The sequence below is a fragment of the Vigna angularis genome, chromosome 11 (genome assembly GCF_016808095.1).
Source record: "Vigna angularis cultivar LongXiaoDou No.4 chromosome 11, ASM1680809v1, whole genome shotgun sequence".
NCBI lineage: Eukaryota > Viridiplantae > Streptophyta > Magnoliopsida > Fabales > Fabaceae > Vigna > Vigna angularis.
Window position 1 is genome coordinate 27,006,926 of NC_068980.1, and position 23,686 is coordinate 27,030,611.

A 23,686-nucleotide genomic window follows, 5' to 3' on the forward strand; every position below is an offset into this window, starting at 1 on the left:
TTTTTTAATTTTAAATTAGAAACTAATTTATGTTAAGAATTCAAAGAGAGTTAAAAATCTCATATTAAAAGTAAAAATGAGTAACATGATTGTTTTAAGATTTTTTTTTTGTTGAAAATGGTGTCATGATCTTTTATAAAGGTTTGTTTATTGATACCAAATCTCTTAATTTCTTTTCCCAAATGATATAGAATAAGTGAAAATCATAAACCAATGTAGACTTTAATTTACAAATCAAATATAATTTTTTTATTTATAATAAAAATTAATTTAGATACTAATAATTTTTAAGACTAATAATTTTTTATCTTTAAAATTGATTATTATTTAATTATTTTCTTAATAACAGTTTGTATAATAGTTTTGTAGGTTAATTTTTTGTTTGATCAATTAGTTTGAAATAATTTAGTTCATAGTGAAAATGTCGATAAACTACATGCAACTTTAACGTGACTTTATATAACTTTTCTTCTTCTTTTAGAATGGTTTATAGTGAAACAAGTGAAATTATATCTTAAAAAAATAAAAATACTTATTATAATTCTACATTATTTTTGTTTCATTACTGAGAAATATCTCTCCACGGAAAAAAAGTAATACTATTTTAAAAATACCATGTTTCGGGCCAATTAATTATGATTCAACAAAGCTAACCATACAAAAATGTATCAATTTTCATATAGATTTTTTATTGAAAAGTTTATCAATAATTTGATACTCATAATATTTTTATTGAAGAACGCATTAGAGATTCGTTTTTATTCTTGATAAAGATGCATCAATACTCTTTCTAAAAAAAATGAATTAGTGTCTTTAACATTTTGTCTTTTATATATGTTTGCACCAAAAGATGTGGTTAACTTTGTACTTAAAAGTTAAAACCATCGTTATAACAAAAATTATAAATTTGTTTTTGGTATATTTAATCAGCAAAGTTCCCACCAAAACATGTAAAAATGGAAGATAAAAAATTTAGCAGCCCCAATTTTTGTTTGTTTGCATTGTCATGTTATCATCAGTGCTCAGCATCACCAATTATATTAGGAAACCAAACAGCCACTTAATATAAATTGCAATTAAGTGAATCATTATATATGTCACTCTTGCAATTAAGTGAATGATTATATATGTCACTCTGCACTCAAAATTTTCTTTCCTCACTTTCTGACTTCGACCTATATCTTTTCTTTTCATTCTTTGTAAATTTTGTTGTTCATATATCTTATCTCTTCCCTATTCTATTTTATATGATTGTTGAGAAATTAAGAACATTTCTTTTTTTATAAGATTTTCAAACACATTAAATTTTTAATTACTCTAAAGATTCTTAATTATCTATTTTTTAAGATTTTATTATCAATCTTAATGAGACCAGTAAGTAATTTTCTCAATTCAATTAAATTCATGTTAAATATTATGTTTGGATAAATTTTTATAGGTTCTTAATGTATTATGTTACATAATTGATAATTATACCAAATCATATAAGTAATAAAATGGATAAGTTTAGATATAATTTCTCTCAGTAAAAATTATATTTATTCACTAAAGTTAAGAAAACTTTCAAGTAATAAAAAGTATTAATATTTTATTATAAAATAATTCTAAAATTGTAGAAAATAATTAAATTGATTTAATGAAATATATAGTAAAGATTTAATCAGAATTGAGTTTCATGATCTAATTCCATATAAAGACACCAACACAATATACTTCTAACTCTTACTTGAAGATTCATACCACATGTAACAAGTTCTAATATCGTAGGAATAAGTCTAAATTTTGACAATAAAAACCCTAATGTGTTAGCAATTTTTATTATAAGTTCGCATTAAGTTCAACATTTTAATGTTATGAATGACTAATTGTTTCACATATATGTCTAAAATGTGAAATCTATTAATTGTCTTATCTCAACAAAATTTCTCAAACTATTTTCAATCAATGAGTACTATCAAAGATGCAAACAATAATCATCAAGTTAAAAACAAGAAGATGCAAACAATAATCATCAAGTTAAAAACAAGAAAAGAATACAAGAATGGTGGAAAAGAAATATATGGAAGGCTTAAATACTCTTTTGGTACCTCGTCAACTTTATTTAATGTGAGACTTAATTTCTTTGAGTGTTCAATGTGGTCTCAATTTCGTAATTTATGTTCAATTTGATTTTTTCCGTGACGTCGTCTAAATCGTTAACGGTAGATAAACATTGTGTGTCATTTTTCTTAATTTTAAAAAAATTGTCCACATGTCAAGTCATGTGTCACGTGACAATGTCAATGTCATGTGTCAAGTTAGTGTCAATATCATGTGTCAAATGTCAAAGTCACGTATTTGTGTTTTGTATTCAATTCAGTTCCCATTTTCGTTATTTTTATTCAATTTAATTCCAAATTTTGTTAATTTTATTTAATTCAATCACAATTTTAAAAAGAAATATCTTCATTATTTTTAAAATTAAAAAAATTCATTATTTTTAAAATTAGAATAATTTTTAGACCGAATCTCAATCTTTGTAACATATAAAAAAGAATTCTCAATTAACTGAATCGTATGCTTTCTCAAAATCCCATAACAATAATACAACTTTCTTTTTTTCCTCCTAATTGATGACTTCATTTACTACCACTACACTATCAAGTATTTCCGTACCCTTTATTAATGCAAATTGTTTATTATCAATGATTTTGTAAAGAACTTTCTACCATCTTTTTGACAGAACTTTGGATATTATCTTATACTAAAGATATCGGCCTCCAATAAACTTACAATAAGAAAAAATATGATTGAAATAAATTATAAAATCTATAATAATATATAAACTATTTTATTGTTATGCATTTTAATATATAAAATCTAGTTAACAATGTTTAATTCATTTTCTTTCACTTCATTTATCTACAACATTAATACTTTCACACTCGTTCTAATTTTAAATTTAGAAAAGTCACAAAAATAAATAAATATACATCAAAATTATATTACAACTTAATATATGTATAGGTTTATGAAATAGTTTTAAATGGTAATAGTTTTTAAAAAATTATAACGAATTAACAATCACATTATTTAGTTAAAAAAATTAATTACAGACTCCGTTGAAAATTTTAAAGTTTTGAAAATTCAATAAATCAAAAAAATTTAATATGAAGATCGTAAACTTAATCAAAACCTTAAAATGTAATTAAGTCAATAGTATAAAAATTAAATTTTAAAAATTAATTTTATTTTAATTTAGAAAATAACTAATCCATTCTACACGTTTTCAATCTATCACCGTATTTTCACGGATTAAACGGAACAAGTCAAAATAGACGAAAAAATTCTAACCCAATTTACTAAATTTTGAAGGGTTTGTGGAGCCCACACACATTTTGCCACTCCAGCTCTAATTTTTCGACCCATATTTTAAGAATTAATTTGATGTTTTAACTCTTGTTGAACTTTGACTTTGGTGTATGTATTCAGCAAACTGAAGCATTGATATTTCAGTTTTGCCTTTCCTGAACACTCATATCGAGAAAGATGCAACTCATCATAATCAAATTTAAATAAGTATAAAATTTGGATAAGATTCCCCAAGAAAGATCTTCATAGATCAAAATTCTCATAAATGCTTAAAGAAAAAAATTACAATCAATTACATTATTTTATAACCAAACTAATTCATAAAACGCCTCTAATATCATTTTTATAAATTTTAAAAAGTTTAAATTTATATATTATTAAAAAAATGGTTTTTGTATATAAAATTTCTTATAAAAAAAACTAGTCCATGTACTACGCTTTTTTGGAATAATTCAAAATATTAGTTTAATAATTTTTAATTATCTAATATATTCTTTTAAGATTTAAAAAAAAATCTAATTAATAGATATAATGTTTAATTATTAATGAATAATATAAATCTTCAAACCTTCAATTGACTCATAAAGATTTTAAAATGAAAAATGTTTTTTTTTAATAATATTTTTACAATGCTCATGTAGTAATGAATTGATTGGTCCTTTTTTTTTTAAAAGTAAATTGTTCCCTATCATATTTCTTTTAAAAATTGAGAAAACTTGATAATCATAAAGAAATTATTAAACACAAACTTTGATGTAGTTAAAAGCTTATTTTTATCCAACTTGTGAAGCTGCTAGTGGTCCTAATATCACCAAGTTGAAAACCAAACTAATAATAGTTTTGTGAGAAAATATGTGGCATTTGCTTCGGCAATTTCTGCCCACAGGCTATAATCTGAAGTCAGATGGGTACTGTGCAGAGTTTAGAGTGTTTGACCCACCCACCCTCTAGAAGTCTGGTTAGCATTCAAAGTAGAAAAATGGATCGAAATGAAACTGAAAACCAAGCAAAAGCATCCAACCACAAAAACACTTTCCAAGTACAAAGTCCTGAGAGAGAGAGAGAGAGAGGGAAGGAAGTTCTTGTGCTTCAGGTTTTGACTTGGTCTTCCATCATTCATTCACAATTTCACTTGCTTGGAAGCACAACGTGATCATGACGATCAAAGCAAAGAAACCATATGTCACCACCTTATTATATTTAACAGCTCACAGCCGTCTGATAATGACCCACAACACACCTTGTCCTTGCTATATTCCAAACCAAACATAAGAAAAAAAGCAACAACTTGTTTTTGCCTTCTGCTTTGAAAGCCGGGAAGAAGAAGAACTGGGGTGATTTGATCTCGTTTGGGATTTGGGTATCTGAAAAATTTCAACTTTAAGCAAGTTTTTGATTCTAAAGTCAACCAGTCAACTTGTCTGTTTCTTCTCTTTGAACTTTTTGTTGGATTATTCTCTTCTGTGTATGGTTTTCTTTGTTTATGTATTGATATTTTGTTATGTTAGCTCTATGCTCTAGATATGTGTGTAATTGAGGATCTTCTGTAACCGGTGAGTGATGACTGGTTTTTCTTTTGCTGCATAAACTCAGTTTTCGTATACAAGATGGAAATCGTGGAAAAGAGAAAATTTTCTAAACTGTTGTCAGAGCTGATAGTTTTGGCCGATGAGGTTGCTTCTCTTGCTAAGAACTCTGAAATTGAGGTACATATTTTTTCTGAGTTTGCCATGTTGGTTGAGAAATTCTCACCAATCTTCAATGACTTGAGAGACAAAAACACAGTTTTGGACAAGCCACCTATAAGAAAATCCTTGGAATCTCTTGAGAATGAGCTGAGGCGTGCCAAAGCTTTGACAAAAAGCTCGAATTTGAGGCAACCCATCAAGCAAATTGAGGACATAACACATGACATAGGTCGATCCTTTGGCCTTCTGCTCGTAGCCAGCCTAGAAATTTCCGTGGATTTCAGAGAAAAGATTGGTACATTGCAAAGACAGTTGATGAATGTGAGATTTGATGGCAGTTTAAGTGTAGCTTCAAGTCCAAAATCAGAGGTTTCCGGCAGTGAAGTGAAGCTGACTGCAGAAATAGAAGAGGAGATAGTTAATGTTTCTATTGCTGATGTTGTTTTGCAACTTAAGAATGGTAATGATGAAGAATTTGCAGTTTCACTTTTGAGACTGAAGGAGTTCATAGATAGTGAAAGATTTGATGGTGGTTTGATCAACGAGGAAGCAACTCTTTCCATTCTTTTCAACCGTCTAGGCTCGTGTAAGGCAGACAACAGGTTGGCAATCATGCGGTTGCTAAGAAGTATTGCTTCAGGAAATTATGAGAAAAAGGTAAAACCCTTAACTTAAGAAGATGCTTCTCGTAATTGTTGGTCTAAATCTTTGCACCTTTGGTTATTTTAGCTTGCTTTATAAAGTAGTTCACTGCAGGAGAAGATGGTAGATATTGATTTCTTATCAGCAGTGGTGAAGTCACTCACAAGAGATTCAGAGGAGAGGAAGGAAGCAGTAGGGCTGTTGCTAGAGCTCTCCGACATTCAGGCCGTTCGCCGGCGAATCGGAAGAATTCAAGGCTGCATTGTTATGTTAGTTGCTATCCTTAATGGGGATGACCCTGATGCCTCAAATGATGCTGCAAAGTTATTGGATATATTGTCTAGTAATTCTCAAAATGCACTTCATATGGCCGAGGCTGGCTACTTTAGGCCACTAGTGCAGTATTTGAAAGAAGGTAATGCAAGATTTTTCTTATCTGATACCATCACCTTGTGGTCCATACACTCATGATATTACAGGTAATTTAGGAGTATACATCATCGAGCCATTACATTTTAATAAATTTTAGTGGAAGGAGCTAGAAATTGATTGAGTTTGTTAGCAGTAGAAGCAGCAAAATTAGCATCTGGTTTCAATTAAAGGTATCTACCAAACAATTTGATTTTATTGGAACATGTAATGCTTTGTGTAGTGTCCTTGATTCAGAAGAAGTTGGGCTATCATAGAGGAAAATCATTGTGTTTACACTAAAATCCAGTTCGATCTTAATTTGCTAGTCTTAGCTATGTCTCCCCAACTGAATCAGCAGTTTCCAAACCCAATATTGTGTGTTCTGTCATGTAAAATTTTGCTGTGTTTTCTTCTATCTAAATACTAAATGTAGGGTAAATAACAATTTTTTTATCATGGTCATTTTCAATTTGATCATAATAAGAAAAAACTTTCATTTAAGTCCTTAGACAGGCGATCATTTTCAAGTTGATTCTGCATTTCCTGTATCTGAATTTGCAACCTTGCTATTGTAGGATCTGACATGAACAAGATTCTAATGGCGACAGCACTTTCAAGGTTGGAACTCCCTGATCACAGTAAGCTTTCCCTTGGAGAAGATGGGGCAATTGAGCCCCTTGTCAACATGTTCAGCACAGGGAAACTGGAGTCCAAGTTATCAGCTCTAAATGCGCTGCAAAATCTGTCAACCGTGGCAGAAAATGTGCAGCGTTTGATCAGATCAGGAATTTCAGGATCTCTGCTACAACTTCTTTTCTCAGTTACATCTGTGCTCATGACATTGCGTGAGCCTGCATCAGCCATTCTTGCAAGAATTGCTCAGTCTGAATCCATCCTTGTGAATGAAGATGTGGCTCAGCAGATGCTTTCACTTTTGAATCTTTCCAGCCCCATTATCCAGGGCCATTTGTTAGAAGCTCTAAATAACATAGCCTCCCACCCTGGTGCATCCAGAGTGAGAAGCAAAATGAAGGAAAAAGGTGCACTTCAGCTTCTCTTACCCTTTCTGAAGGAAAACACCACCAAAGTCAGGAGCAAGGTCTTGCATCTTTTGTACACTCTCTCTAAAGATCTAACAGATGAGTTAACTGAACATCTTGATGAAACTCATCTCTTAAACATAGTCAATATAGTCTCAACATCAACATCAGACAGTGAAAGAGCTGCAGCTGTTGGCATACTGAGTAATCTTCCTGCTAGTAACAAAAAGGTGACTGATATACTGCAGAGGGCAAATTTGCTGCCAATTTTAATATCCATCATGTATACTATCTCAGGAAGTAACTCATCAACAACAAATAACTTAGCAGAGAGTATTGCCAGTGTTATCATTCGCTTCACCAATTCCTCTGACAAAAAACTACAAATTCTCTCAGCCGAACAAGGGGTGATTCCTTTGCTTGTGAAACTGCTCTCAAGCGGTTCACCAATCACAAAAGCAAGGGCTGCAGTCTCACTGGCTCAACTATCTCAGAATTCTCTGTCTCTTAGAAAGTCTAGAAAGTCAAGGTGGTTGTGTGTTCCTCCCTCGGTGAATGCATTCTGTGAAGTTCATGATGGATTTTGCTTTGTAAACAGCACATTTTGTTTGGTCAAGGCAGGTGCTGTTTCTCCCCTCATCCAACTGTTAGAAGATACTGAGAGAGAAGCAGTTGAAGCTGCTTTGCATGCTCTTTCAACTCTTCTGCAAGATGAAATCTGGGAAGGTGGTGTCAGTTGCATTGCCAAGTTATCTGGTGTGCAAGCCATCATAAAAAGTCTTGAAGTTGGCGATGCAAAGGTTCAAGAAAAAGCAATATGGATGCTGGAGAGAATATTCAAAGTTGCAGAACATAGAGTTAAGTATGGAGAATCTGCTCAGGTGGTTCTTATTGATCTTGCTCAGAAGAGTGATTCTAGATTGAAGTCAACAGTTGCAAAAGTTTTAGCTGAGCTTGAGCTCTTGCAATCTCAGTCAAGTTACTTTTAAAACAAGCCTTTCTCTATGAACAATTCTGTGGCAATGATCTGGTTTTGATCTTCATTCATTTACATTATTTTGTTGTACATGCTTGTGTTTTACCTTAGTTTTTGATGAGCCATTTACCAGAAGACAGTTAAAAAGTTTAGTAGTGTATCAAGATTGATTCATTCAGTTTCTTGAATTACCTTGTCTCAAACTTGTTTCTTTTTTGGTCTACTGTTCATAGAATACTGTAATAACATCATAGTGTTCTTCCCTCACTTACTGTTACTATTTAGTCTCTGATGTACAAAGAAAATATATTAAACATATAACTCCCTTGTAATTATCTTATTCATGTTAAATGCATATTATTTAATTAAATTATATACTTAAAATTAATCTAATTATTTTAGTTTAAAAAAATTATTATTTTTTTTAATCTTATTTAGTATTCTACTTGTTTTTAACCTAATTTTAGTTAATGATAAGAATTACAATGAATTATTGCAATGTTCTATTTAGAACTAACTTTTTCTTTTTGAGAAGTAAGATGAATCCATATGGATTTATAAACTATTTAAATTTATTAACTACACTGTTAAAATATAATTTTGTAAAATATATGTATTAAAAATTTAACAATAATAAATAGATTACTCTAATTGATATGCACACTACTTTAAAAATCACCTCAAAATGTTATTTTTATCCACTTAGATAACTACACACAATTTATAACTTTGCCCCTTTTTTAAACTTTTATTTAAACAAATAATTCTCTACTTTATTTTATAGCAAGAAAAAGAGCTCAACTTAAACTCTAAATGAAAAATAATGGTATTACCATGGATGTTAAACAAAAAAAAAATGTGTGATTTTCTTTTAAAAAACTAATTATTAAAATAAAAAAAATTAAATTATGCATTATATAAATAAAAGATCGTGATTGAAATGTAAATAGATATTTTTAGTGTGCATATTTTACTTTTTAATATATCATTTTAAGTTATATAAAATTACTTTTTTTTCCTCTTCGACCTTCTCTCATTCCCTATTAACTTTAAGAGTGAATATTTCATTTATCTTTTGTAACTTCCAAGGTTTTTATTCTCTCACTTCCCATCTGTGTTTTTCTCTAAACAATGAATGCAAATTCTTCTTATTCTAAATTTAATTTTCTTGAATAAAACTTAAATTTAAACAAAAACCACATAAAATATAAATAAATTTTAGAAATGGATATGTATTAAAAAATATATTAAATTTTAGAATGATTATATTTTAATATACCTATAATCTATAGCATATATATATATAATTTTTTATTTTACTCTTAATATATAATATTTTAAACAATACAAAATTCACATAAAAAGATATTGATGTAAAAAAAAGTAAAATAAAACATAATAAAGCAATATAAGGAAATAAAAAAAAAAGAATTAATAGATTGTGGGAAGGAAAGATAGATTATGAGAAGAAAGGTGCCAAGAAACGCCTTATACATTAGAAAGAAGAAAAAACCTACATAATATGTGTAGTTAAACATATTCTATATGACTACCTTTTGTTTTACAAAATACTTCAATAACATAATTATATATACCATATTTAATTATGGGTTAATGGGTTAAGTATTTTTTAATCCTTGCAAGTAAAATCTGTCTCTCTTGCATATAAAATTTATTTGTATATTTTAGTAATGCAATGAATATATACTCCATTTTGAACGATGTTAATTTTTTGATGAGGTGTATAAGAAGGATGTTAACTTAGAGATATTATATTTAACATGTATGATTTTATTTTTAAAAATAATAAATGACATGTATTGTTAAACAAATATTGAATATATGTATGTTCCAAAGGAGGTAACTTTCATGTCCGTCTGATTTTTGTCTTGAGTGAGAAAACGTGAAGTTATTTAAATGAACTGACTCTAAAAGTCTATGGTTTTGTTCGTTTTGGATGTTGACATTGGGATTGTGGTGGTGTGATTGAGAGTGTGACTTTGGTGTGGGAGGAGTCAACAAAGATTATGAAATAGCGATAGGAATATGTATGTTTTTAATGTATTTGTTTATTTATTTATGAATATAAAGTTATGTTATTATTAATATTTTCTAAAAAAATCTTATGGTAAAAATATTTAATTTAATTTTTTTATAAAATAATAATTATTTATATAATAGTTGTGATGTTACTGAGAAGATGATGAGACTAATAAGGTTGAAGAGCATGTTTAAGGGGTAAAAGAGTGGTGACCAATTACCTATATTTTAAACACAATTAAGCATTTAAAATATTTAATTTTGTATAATTAAATTATTATTAGAACATATAATATAATGTATACTAATTATATAAATTATATATTTAATGATCTTATTTATGCATAATAAATAAAATTTATTTAAGATTATACATATATATATATATATAATATTTATGCAATAATAATATACATATTATAAATAATAAACTCAATGTCGACAAAGAATATTTAAATAGTTATTTTAAGAAAATATTGCATTGTCTACTTTTACAAGGTAGACTGTTGTAAACATAAAAAAGGTAAAAAATTATACGAAATCTTAAAAAACAACAGAATACTGATAGAATTTATTTATACATTTTAATAGAAAATAGGAATAAATGAAAGTATATAATTACTTTTAATAGTAGTTTATTTTATTTTCATTCTAAAACAAAATTAATATTAAAATAAGGACATAAGATGTGTAGATGAAATGAGAAAATCTCTCCTCTATATCTGTTTTATAGAAAATATATTTTTTTAATTTCATAAGAGAAAAAAAAGATAGATTTAAAAATTTAAGAATATGTTTTTTTTTTTTAATTTACAAGATATCTTTAGATCCAAACCGTTGGATGGGTCTCACTAGGTTCGTATTAAATATCTCTTCTAAACTGTATAATCCAACGGCATCTATTAGCTGTATATGTGAATACATATATTCTTTAACTTCAGGTAATCGAGATCCAAAACGCAGGTCGTTTTGCTCTTACGGTATCCCTTTTCTTTTCTTCACTTCCTTCTTCTCTTCTGTTCCCGCGCCGCTCCACACCTCTTCCTCTTCGTTTTTCTCCATCTCTGAACGGTGCCGTTTTGTTCTGTGAGTGTGTAGAACATGCTGCGTAGAAACATTCGATTGAGGAGAGAGTATTTGTACCGAAAGAGCTTAGAAGGCAAAGAGCGCTTGCTCTATGAAAAGAAACGCAAAATCAGAGAAGCGCTTCAAGGTTTCTGTTTTGTTTTTGTTTTTTTGCGTTTCATATTCAATAATATGATAATAATAATAATTATTATATAATTATGTTTATTTATTTATTTGTTTGGTTTTTGCAGAAGGGAAACCCATTCCCACTGAACTCAGAAATGAGGAAGCTGCACTTCGGCGCCAAATCGACCTTGAAGATGAAAACACTGCTGGTAAGTGGTGTCACGCTTTATGTTATGTTTCTTCATGTTTTTTTATGTAATAACTTTAAATGGTTTTTAAGTGTTTGTTTGGTTAATGCACATGAAGAGAATCTAAGATGTCACAAAATGAAATAAAGTTGCCCACAAGATAAAATTAGCTTGCACATGAGTTAAAAATTATGTTTTTCCTTTTTTTATTTTTGTGTTATTGAAGTATTTGTGGAGAAACTTAGCCAACTATAAACTAATTTAATTTATAGAGAAGTTTATTTTATTTTTCTTTCTTATTTTCTTCTGTTAGAAGTTCTTGTGAAAAAAAATTGTTTTAATGCATCCAAGGTTTGTGCCATGTATCCTTTTGTTGTGTGTTTCAATATGGGGGTTTGATGGGATTTATAATTGAATTCAGTTCCAAGAACGCACATTGATGATGAGTATGCTTATGCTGCGGAAAAGGATCCCAAGATTTTGTTGACCACTTCCAGGGATCCAAGCGCTCCTCTTCAGCAGTTTGTAAAGGTTTGCTTGCTTTTATTGAGTGTGGTGTTTGTTTGTTTCAATTCTGTTTATAAAACCAATTTTTTTTTTCTACTCTTTTGCTTGTTACTTCAAGTACTCTTGTTCACTGTGATCTTCAATTCTTTTGTGCAGGAGTTGAGTTTTGTTTTTCCTAATGCTCAGCGCATGAATCGTGGTGGTCAGGTTGGTGTCTTTAATTATTCATCATCTGTCGTCCCATTCTGCATGTTTGTGACATCATGATCTGATTATTTGGTGGTTTCTTTGGTCATATGATTTAGATAAGAAATTATGTTTTTAATTAGAAATAAGAGAAATACCAGGATAGGATAAGAAAAGAGAGGCTTCTTCAATTTACCTATAGATACTGTGAAGACAATCCAATAAAGGCATATACATGCCCCTTCATCTTTCTGGCTACTGCGTTTTTTGTGTTATGTCGAGCACATTGTCTGAACACGATACTGAAATGGCACTCCTAGTGCTCAGCAACTCCATGAGTTTCAAATTAATTATCTCGTAAAGAGTAGTTGCTCAAAAGCAGTGTTTTTTCCAAACTAGATGTTCACGTAATACATAAGTTTAAAAGTGCTATGTGAGGTCTACAAATCTGCATATGTGTGCTTTACGAATTCTGTTGCTTTCCAAACACAGAATCTTCACCTTGGAGTGAGTTTTGGATTTCCAAATTCCAAATTTGCTTAAAGGAACATCTATCTATCCGGAGAATGCATACAAAACTTTAAATAGGATTTGCTAGAAGTAAATAAACCAAAAGAACTGAGTACAAATTCTCAACGGGTTAGAGAAAATATGCAAAGAATCTCAGTCAAAGAAGATCACTATGGATTTGTACCCATTACACCCTTTTTCATTACTTGCCTCCGTCGTTCAGGCCTGTGAAGTTAATATAATTTAATTTTGAATAGTATGTATGCCTGGGGGTCTTTCGGTGAGACCACACTTTACTCCTCTTGCTTCTTGTTAAGGAAATTAATATTCCAACGCCACAATTGAAGGCAGTACATGAATAACATCCACACCACTAGGTTATATTATTCAGCGCATCTCTGCTTCAATTTAGTTGCATTCATTAAGCCATTTTTTTCAATCTAGAATGTCAGATGGCTTTCTGTAATTAGCTTTATTTTCAACTCTTGCTAAAACATGTCAACATCTAATTCTTGACTCCTTGAGCAAATTGCCTAATGGTTTATGCAATCTTCCTTTTCATTTCAGGTTATCTCAGAGATTATAGAATCTTGTCGTGCACATGATTATACTGATGTTGTTTTGGTTCATGAACATCGTGGTGTACCAGATGGTTTAATTGTTTGCCATCTACCATTTGGTCCAACTGCATATTTTGGATTACTCAATGTGGCAAGTATTAGTCTTACAATGTTTCATATTGATTTTAGAGGAAAATATGCTTATCTGTTGTTTCGTACAGGTTACAAGGCATGAAATTAAAGACAAGAAAGCCATTGGAACTATGCCTGAGGCATATCCACATTTGATTCTTGATAACTTCTCAACTAAGGTATTCATAATTCAGTATGAGCTTTATATCTAAGGAAGTACTAAGTTTCAATGACAATGATCTGTTGCTTTGTCTCTGAACCTTTTTGATAATTACAGGTCCTGCAGTATCATTGGTTCTTATCTTATTCCATAATGTAGTGATTGGAGTTCAAAATGATTTTAAAGTATTCAAATCTAGATGTAAAGTTAACTGGTTCAGGCTTTAGTTGACATAATATTATTGACTAAAAAATATTTACACTATGCTGGATGGATATTAAATTCCAACGTTGAAATGCAATTGTCATTATTTTTAAACATCAAGTGGTATTAAACTTTCACTGAAGCCAGAATAATATGTGAACATGTTTAAGCATTGTAGTGTGTTGCTATCATGGCATGTCAAGTGTGGAACTGTGCAATCTGGTTCTGGTTTGAGTACTTGTACTTAGGTTGCGGTTTGAGCATTTGACAGGTTAGTTAGATATAAAATTCTTATCTTTCTAAGTGTAGACAATAGCATAGATTAGGTGTTGCAAGAATGAGAATGTTTTGATGCATGAGTAGACATTTAAGAATAGATATGATGTGGAGTCATTGTATTGAGAGAGCTTACAAGTGTCTTCTACTGAGAAGGATTGTAGAACCATACCCAAAATGGCATGTTACTATAATGCCCAAAATGTTGTGAGCAGTAGCAAATGAATCTGAGTTGATAGGGTGTGCTGTCATTTGTTTGAGTACTGATTGGTGTAAAAGTTATATAGCTCGATTTTTCAATTACATCTCTTGTACTTCTGTGCCTTTGAAATAAGAAATTGTACTGCTGAGATTCAAACTCCAGTTCATTTTTGAAAATGAAAGATGCTCAATCACTATTTCATTACTGGTTTTTGATGAAGGAAGTTATTTCTTATAATATATTTTTGTATCCTTTTTATGAAAAATGTTTGAGAGTCTGCCAAGAACCTTTACATTCAAAGAATTAGTAATTTATCATTTATAAAGGATTGTTTACCAGGACCTTTCCCTTGTCTTTTTCTCGTCTCTTGAGTATCTTTTTACAAAATTATGCTCTGGCCATCTCACTCAAAACAAAATTAATTACTATTGACTACATTACACTGCTAAGTGCTTACTGCTCATCTTGTTTGGAATACTTTTGGACGCTAAACAGTTAGGTGAAAGGTCAGCGAACATTCTCAAGCATCTTTTTCCAGTGCCAAAACCAGACACAAAACGAATTGTCACTTTTTCCAACCAATCTGACTATATCTCGTTCAGGTTAGGTCAATGTTTCCAATTTTGTGGATTCAGCTTCAAATATTTGTTCAAGTTCTAACTATTATTAATCTTCGCTGGTTAATTTGTTTCTTTAAATTGTGTCTGTTATATACAGGCATCATATTTATGAAAAGCACGGGGGCCCTAAATCTCTAGAACTGAAGGAAATTGGTCCACGGTTTGAGTTACGGCTTTATCAGGTGTGCATCACAATTAAGCCCACTATGGATTGAACACATTATTGCTACTAGGATTTAAGGTTTTTGTTTGCTTAAAGCTGTATAGTGTAGTGATTCTTTTGCATGGGCTATATGATATCTTGTCAATATGTTTTCATCATCATTAATACTTCTCATAAGCTTAACTGTGCTTTGATTTTGTTATGATTTATTTTTTTATTTAAATGCCATAGTTTTGTAACATCAGTTTTTCTACCATGAATACGGCTACATGACAGGACCTAGAGTAATTCCATAAGCAGTATCACTTTCAATTGTGATTAAGCATTGTTTTTTAATTTTTGGAATCGTAGCTACTTAAAGTGGATACTTCTCTCCTTAACATACAATATTAAATTGGACCATAGTAGTTCGTGCTTCAGTTTTTATTTTTATTTTATTTTATTTTATTTTATTTTTATTGCTTTCATTATAGTCATACTTCAGTTTTTTTTGGCTTTCATTGGTTATCTTGAACGCCAGTTTCCAAAGTAAATTGTCATCGAAACTGGCCTATTCGTCATACAACATATCTGTTGAACAAGTACTGACAGTTCCTGATGTTTTAAAAAATTTTGGTTTCAGATAAAGTTGGGAACGGTGGATCAAGCTGAAGCTCAGATAGAATGGGTCATTAGACCTTACATGAACACATCTAAAAAGCGGAAATTTCTCAGTAATTGATGCAAACATTGTTATGAATTTTGAGCTCACATTTCACTTAACTGTACTTCCGAGGATGTGTAGTTGATGAGGTTGACAAACGAACTAAACTATTTAAACGAAATTTATATGACACTTAGTGAGATAGCAAAAATTTAAGCAAATGACAATGAAAATGTACTTGCTTACTTCTTGATGAAAATTATTTTTTAAAATTTAATTTCCATATGTGCATGTTGTGTGATCTTATATCTGAGTGTGGTGTTTCATGTTGGTCCTTGAATTCATAAACTGTGTATTACTGATTTTGTATTAAACGAAATATTTGTTTAAGAATAGGTCATGTAACTGTCCTTATTTTTCAGATACATGTGACATTTTTTTCATATTCATTATGGAAGAAAAGTAATTGCAGAGAGCCAGATAACCCACAAAGCAAACAGAAATTTTTATGTCAGAGTAGAATAGCTTAACAGGAAGAACTCTTTTAACAGAAAGTAAACACTATTTCCAAGTTCTAAGATTTTTTTTTAATTGTAACTCGTAGAAAGTATTCTATTCACCACCTCAATTTGTCCATGGAGGTGACAAGTTATTGAAAACAATTTATTTCCAATCTTTATGAATTGGATTTCAAAAAGTATTCTGAAAGTAATGATGAATGAGGTCAATACTTGATGCATCGAAGAGTTAAACTGTGAATCTTTTTAAAATACTTAAGAACTTCAAACACTACAAAAGCTTGAAGATCATATAGTAAAGGACATTATGCATGAATATTGAGAAAGAAATATATTTCAAAAGACTTAATGAATCATGATGAAAATGATGGTTATAAGGTTTATTAATTGATGTGAACATCATTAATCAAGTTGAAGTTCTTAATGTCATAAAGTTCATTTTCAAGATCAAATGAGAACAAAAGATCCCATACAAAACTTAAGAGGTACAAGACAAGAAAAAGAACTAAATTAATCCAAAAAAACTTTGTAAACAAATGTAATTAATCTAATGGTACAATTACATGATGAGACTTATATATATATATATATATATATATATATATATATATATATATAATTATAATAAAAAGAACTTCAAAAAAAATTCTTAACTGTGATAACAAAACTGGTTTGATAATATTTAATTAATTGTAATCTTATTTACATATAACTTTTCATAATTAATATTACTCTTTATTTTATAAAAATCAACAAGTGTTTTTGTCTTTGGTGATATAATATCATTACATCAATTAACTTATTCAAAATATTATTTCTTTTTAGAATTTAAAGTTTTATTATGATTTTACTTTTAAAAAACGTCTTAAAATTAAAAATATATATTTAAATTGCTTAAGTTTCAAGAGTCATTAACATTTGTTAATAGAATATTCATTTTGAAAACAAACGTCACAACTTTAAAATGTGTTAATAATGTTTAATATTTTAAAAGGCAGATATGAAAGAGAATATCCAGACTAAATCGATGATTTGGAAGATGTTTAATTTTATTGTGGCCCGAATGCTGCTCCTTCTGCTGACTTTTCATTCGTCATAGTTTTGAATACTAGCAAGACAAATTCGTGATGCTTTCTTTGTTTTCTTTGGTTTGTCTTACTAATAAGAAATTCACCTTTAAATTCAGCTCTTTGAAATACTCATCAAAACCATAGCATTATGTACTCTTGGTGGTCGTAAGACACCGCTATACTCGTGACTTTTCACTAGTCAAAGTTTTGGACATTACAAATAAGAATTCAGCATAAGGTGATCAAATTGTTGAGAAATTGAGAAAAGTATATGGAAGTGAAATTTTTTTCTCTGTCTATATCTTAAAGTAGGCTTAAGAAATAAAAATTAGGAGAAGAGAATAACTTATTATATTTTTAAAGTAGAAAACCTACTTATATATGATAAGGAAAAATAACGGGACTAAGCAAGTATAAGAATTTTACTATAAAAGTTGGATTATAAAATGATCTCTTTTTTTTTCTCACAAATGACACTTAACTCGTTACTACTCTTCAACTTACTAGCTGAATTACTTAACTACTCTTGTGTATTTCCAACACTCTCAAAACTCTAAGTGATAGTGAATATTAAATGTTCTTTACATTTTCAAAGATGAATGTACGTCTCTTCAAGAGCCAAAGAAATAATTCCAAGACTTAGAGCATCCTCTTTCTTTGATTTTACCTCTTTTACAGGATTTGTTAACTCTTTATCTTTAACAAGCGTATCAAATCGTTTAAGTAATATACATTGTAAATCCATGCATATGAATTGCATTCCTCAATTAAGGAGGGATGTATTTCCAACACAAAAGATATATATTCTCAAATCCAATTTTTAAATATTCAAATTTATATTATTTTGAATTCATTTTAAGTTGACAAAAGTTAACCAAAGTAGAATAGAAGATATGAGTCGAACTAAGCCCAAGTCGAATCAAGTCAGATTGGGATTAAGTTGAAATAGGTTTGCTCAAGCTGAGTCAAATTGGGTTTAAAATGAACAAGGTCTTCTCAAGCTGAGTCGAGTCGGCTGAAAACTAAGGTTAAGTTGAGACGAATCATATTGAAGGTTGAGCCGAGATGACTTTAACCAAAAGTCAAAATGATTAGATATAGGTCTAATGAATCAAGTCTATTTAGTCTCAAGTTTAAGTTAAGTCTGGTCAAGGTTACAGTAAAACGACCTAAACAACAGAAGTAATTGAGCCAAATCCAATTCGAGTTAAGTCACTCCAAGCACATCTCTATTAAAACTAATAGTTAGTTCTATTAGGTTGATCTCACGAAATTGAATCTAATTGAGAAAGTGGATACAATCTAAATTTAATCCAATCTAAATTAAAGAGAAAAAAAAATCCAAATCTAATCGATTTAGTTAAAATAGATTTGGACTATAGATCCGATATTGGAACTAGTTTAAAAATCCAATCCATGATCACCCTTTACCCGTAAAAAGAGTTAAAAATTTGTGAGTGAACGGGACAAAGACAAAATGCTATTAAACGAACTAGACTAGAGGTTTTGTCCACTGCAAGGAACACAATCCGATAGTTATGTCAAAGAAATTGACTGGCGAAAGTTTGAAGAAGATACTGAGGTGGGAAGTTGCAGGGAAAATGGCAAAGTCAATTGTTCGTAGTTAATTTTACGTGAGTGCCAAAACATCTATTTCTATGATCAATACTTTAGTGAGTTAACGCGTGGGCAAAATGGCAGAGTTGACTAACCAGTTTGAGTGTAATATAAAATATTTGATTAAGAGGATGATGGTAGCAGTAACCATAACAAACATACACACACACAATGGAGAGCCTACAAACTCTCATGCTAATCATTTACACTACTTTCTTTTGTTTCATGCCCACTTCCTCTACAATCACTCCAAATCAGTCCTTAAAATATCATGAGACACTTGTTTCTTCTGCAGGAACCTTTGAAGCTGGATTTTTTGACTTTGGAAACTCAAGAAGACAATATTTTGGTATATGGTACAAGGGCATATCACCTAGGATTATTGTGTGGGTTGCCAACAGGAATGTCGCAGCACAAAACTCAACAGCAGTTCTTAAACTTACTCATGAAGGAGATCTTGTCATTCTTGATGGCTCCAGAGGAAGAGTCTGGTCCTCCAACTCATCAAAAATTGCAGTGAAACCAATTATGCAACTTTTAGATTCAGGAAACCTTGTTGTCAGAGATGGAGAGAGCTCAGAGAACTTCTTGTGGGAAAGCTTTGATTATCCTGGAGACACTTTCCTTGCAGGCATGAAACTGAAAAGTGATTTTGTTACTGGTCCATATCAGTATCTCACGTCTTGGAGGGACAATGATGATCCAGCTGAAGGTGACTTTTCTTATAAGATCGATACAAAGGGCTTTCCTCAACAAGTTACTACAAATGGAACTACAATTTTTTACAGCACAGGGCCTTGGAATGGCTATCTTTTCAGTGGTGTTTCTTGGGACAGAATGCACAGATTCTTGAATTTCTCTTTTGAGTTCACTAACAAAGGGGTTTCTTATGGATATGAAACGTTAAACAGTTCAGTGCTTACTAGAACAATGCTTAAGCTCAATCCAAGAGGGGGTACAGAGCGTTCTCTATGGTCAAACCAAAAACAAAGTTGGGATATTGTAAACAGTCATCCACTAGGTCAGTGTGAATATTTTGCAACCTGTGGTGTCAACTCTATCTGCAATGTTAATAATGATCCAATATGTGAATGCTTGCAAGGATTCACACCAAAGTTTCAATCAAAATGGGATTCTCATGATTGGTCTGGTGGATGTGTCAGAAGAACAAAGTTAAGTTGTGATAATGGAGATTGGTTTAAGGAGTACACAGGAATAAAGCTTCCAGAAACGTCTTCTTCCTGGTTTGACAGGAGCTTGAGCCTTAAGGAATGTGAGACATTGTGTTTGAGAAATTGCTCTTGTACTGCATATGCAAATTCAGATATTAGAGATGGTGGGAGTGGTTGTTTGCTTTGGTTCCATGACATTGCGGACATGAGAACTCACACTGATCGAGGGCAAGAAATTCATATACGACTGCCATTTTCTGAACATGGTAATTTCATTTCCATTCATTTTATGCCTCTTTGTCAGATTTAGTTCAAAAATATAATTTATGTTAAGTTGGAATCGATAGAAAAGAAAAGAATGAAATGGAACATTACTAGGATTCATCAAAGAATGCATTCTATTCCATTGCATTTAAAACCTTTCCTCCATTGCATTCCATCAAATTTATAAATTCTATTATACAACTAAGAGGATGAAATTATTGCAATACTAGATTCTGCTTACCATCAACAAGCACAGTATGGCCAATAGTCATGTGTCAGAAGTTGGAACTAGCGGGTATAAATCAGCTTCCAAGTTGAAGTTGTTCTGTATAACATGCCTTTCTCCTCTTTTGTTTTTCCCTGAACTGTAAGCTTAGAGCTACTTGTGGATTGACACTAACTTCATTCCTCAGATCAAAGAAGGAATAAGAGGGACCTAAATCCAAAGAGACTTGCAGGGACTGTTGTAGGACTTGTTACATTCATAGTTGGACTAACAATTCTTGTGTGGGCGACTTCAAAACGTATGAAAGGGATGAAGCAACCCAAGCCAGGTGAAGAATTTATAACTTATTAAGTATTTTATATTTCAATGAAAGAAGAATAATATTGAAATGAAAGATTATTTTTCAGTTCTCAAGTTTGTTTTCTGGTTCACCTAGTGTCTATTTATCTGGTTTACATTATAAGCAAAATATAATATTATTTATAAGAATTCATGTCTCCTGCTACATTGGGAGTAGTGAAAAAAGCTATTCCTTGGAAGCACATGATGGAGAAGGAAAACAACAGCTTGCCGACAATGTTTGATTTTTCAACCATCGATATTGCCACAAATCATTTTTCTATCACAAACAAGTTAGGAGAAGGGGGTTTTGGAACAGTACACCAGGTAGGTGGTCAAATTTGTTCTTGGTTACCAAGTTATTCGTACTGATTGTGAAGTACAAAAATTTTCAAAATCATTACTAGGGAACGTTGATAGATGGACAAGAGATTGCAGTCAAGAGACTTTCAAAAACTTCGAGACAGGGAACTGAGGAGTTCAAAAATGAAGTAAAGTTGATGGCAACACTTCAACACCGTAATCTTGTAAAACTTCTTGGTTGTTCTATTCAACAAGATGAGAAGTTGTTGATCTATGAATTCATGCCCAACAGAAGCTTGGATTACTTTATTTTTGGTTTGTTCTTTCTCTCCCATCAAATTTTTTGCTTTGATTTTTCTCTTGCTTTCGTGTTATTTCCATGATAACTTGACAAAATGAATGTTGCCAGATACAATGCGAGGCAAATTACTAGATTGGGCTAAGCGGTTGAAAATTATCGAGGGAATTGCTCGAGGTCTTATGTATCTTCATCAAGATTCCAGACTTAGAATAATACATAGAGACATCAAAACAAGTAACATTCTTCTTGATGACAATATGACTCCAAAGATATCAGATTTTGGATTAGCAAGAATATTTGGAGTAGATCAAGCTGAAGCAAATACAAGCAGAGTGATGGGAACGCAGTAAGAAACTTAATTTTTGTTTAACAAAGCTATATGCCTGTACTGCTGCTACACAACCACTTCTCCTTACTTTGATACTGTTTTGCAGTGGCTATATGCCTCCAGAATATGCAGTGCATGGTTCTTTCTCAACCAAATCTGATGTTTTCAGTTTTGGTGTAATTGTTATTGAGATGATTAGTGGAAGGAAGAATCGTGGATTTCATGACCCTCATCATCATCTTCTCAACCTTCTTGGCCATGTAAGCTTGAACTGGTTTCTTGATACCTTAGTTTCCTTATATAATTTGTTTGTCCAAGTCAAACCTGAAGAATTATGAAACTTAAAATGAAAACTAATTCGTGCATATACTCAATGTAATTGAACTATAGTTGAAAGTAAACTCCACACCAACACTCATAGCCTGCCAAATAATCAAATAACAGGTTTTGAACGCATCATAGAAACATGAAAGTTTGCTTTAAGTTTTATCATCCATTGAAACTCCCAGATGTTTGAATAGAAATTTGGAGTAGGGAATGAAGTCACTCTTGATATTCCTTTTTGTCATTTCAGGCGTGGAGATTATGGAATGAAGAAAGGCCACTGGAGTTAATGGATGACATATTAGATGATGGTGGAGACTTGTCTTTAGAAATACTGCGGTGCATTCATGTGGGTCTGTTGTGTGTACAACAGAATCCAGAAAATAGGCCTAATATGTCATCTGTTATTTTGATGTTAAATGGTGAGAAGTTGCTACCAAAACCAAGCCAACCTGGATTCTATATAGGAAAAGATAATATTGCTGACACTGAATCTTCAAAGCAATATGAAAAGTGTTCAGTAAATGAAGTTTCAATTTCATCCTTAGAGGTGCGATAGAACATATTTCAAGTAATGATATAGTTATGTAAATGAAATGCTGTTCAAATATGTTGAAACTTGTGTATATTGTATATGTGTTTTCAAACTTTCAGTTTAATTTTAAAGTGCAAAACTTTTTACTGTCATCACCAAGATTGTTTACAATGTCCACAAAGGTTTTTCCGTGGTAACATTACAACTAGCTGTATTATATATACTTTCCCGTTCACCGTGACCTTGAGGAAAGTACACCACAAGGAGATGAGCCCTTGTGTGCCAATATTCTAGATGTAGAACACAGTTTCTGCTTGCAAACAATGTCATCAATACGAAATAGAAAGGTTCACAATACTCAGAGCCGAGGTCCTGGCGACAGATGGTGAGGAGGCCGAGGACGAGGTGGACGTGGCTGAGGTAATTTTGAGAATAATAGTGAAGAGCAAACCCGTCAGCAAAATTGGCATGATCGAGGACAAGGAAAAAGCTGAGGAGATTAGTCAGGAGTTGAGTGTTTTAAATGTGGCAAATATGGCTACTATGCAAACGAGTGTAGATAAAAAAAGTGCTACAATTGTGGTAAGTCCGGTCACGTTGCTAAATTTTGTTGAGCTGAGAAGAAAAGTGAGATAAGCCTTCTTACGGAAGAAGAAGATGAAGAAAAGTGTGAAATCTTGTTGATGGCAAAGAGCTCGGATGTAGTGGACATGGAGAGCTCGATCTCAACAATAGATGAAGTCTCGATAAAGGATGCAACAATTGTGGAGAAGGAAAACTTGGAGAAAGAACTCAAACAAAAAGATGAAGAGATTCAACGAATAGGGAGGCTTTTGGATGGAGCTAATGAAATTATGAATAAACAGAGGGTTGAGCTTGAGGAGCTAAAGAAGGCGACTCTTTGAAAAGGAAAAGAAAGCATCTAGTGTTCTTGAACCAGATGAAGAGGAAGATGAAGATGTTGAGAAGAACCCGATGAAGATGTCAGCCAAGATT

General features: G+C 31.2%; 3 protein-coding genes across 4 annotated transcripts; all 3 read left to right on the forward strand.

Annotated features, from left to right (window-relative positions):
- The first annotated feature begins 4,245 nt into the window (after window positions 1–4,245).
- Window positions 4,246–8,296, forward strand: LOC108334404 (U-box domain-containing protein 44). Of its 2 annotated transcripts, none has more exons than XM_017570238.2 (4): window positions 4,246–4,770; window positions 4,945–5,696; window positions 5,796–6,096; window positions 6,668–8,296. In XM_017570238.2, the coding sequence occupies exons 2-4, from the start codon at window positions 4,959–4,961 to the stop codon at window positions 8,119–8,121; spliced, it is 2,493 nt and encodes an 830-aa protein (XP_017425727.1). In that variant the 5' UTR covers window positions 4,246–4,770; window positions 4,945–4,958; the 3' UTR covers window positions 8,122–8,296. The 2 variants fall into 2 exon arrangements, with proteins under 2 accessions (XP_017425727.1, XP_017425726.1); XM_017570237.2 differs by having other exon boundaries at window positions 4,247–4,711.
- Window positions 8,297–11,102: 2,806 nt separating this feature from the next.
- On the forward strand, window positions 11,103–15,967 carry LOC108333099 (uncharacterized). Its single transcript, XM_052871021.1, has 9 exons — window positions 11,103–11,361; window positions 11,468–11,551; window positions 11,952–12,061; window positions 12,194–12,244; window positions 13,301–13,444; window positions 13,515–13,604; window positions 14,763–14,869; window positions 14,985–15,069; window positions 15,673–15,967. The coding sequence occupies exons 1-9, from the start codon at window positions 11,250–11,252 to the stop codon at window positions 15,769–15,771; spliced, it is 882 nt and encodes a 293-aa protein (XP_052726981.1). The 5' UTR covers window positions 11,103–11,249; the 3' UTR covers window positions 15,772–15,967.
- Window positions 15,968–19,063: 3,096 nt separating this feature from the next.
- Window positions 19,064–22,856, forward strand: LOC108333510 (G-type lectin S-receptor-like serine/threonine-protein kinase At4g27290). Its single transcript, XM_052870663.1, has 7 exons — window positions 19,064–20,336; window positions 20,748–20,888; window positions 21,078–21,226; window positions 21,307–21,517; window positions 21,612–21,849; window positions 21,938–22,091; window positions 22,406–22,856. Exons 1-7 carry the CDS (start codon window positions 19,070–19,072, stop codon window positions 22,712–22,714), a joined length of 2,469 nt encoding a protein of 822 aa, XP_052726623.1. The 5' UTR covers window positions 19,064–19,069; the 3' UTR covers window positions 22,715–22,856.
- Window positions 22,857–23,686: the final 830 nt, after the last annotated feature.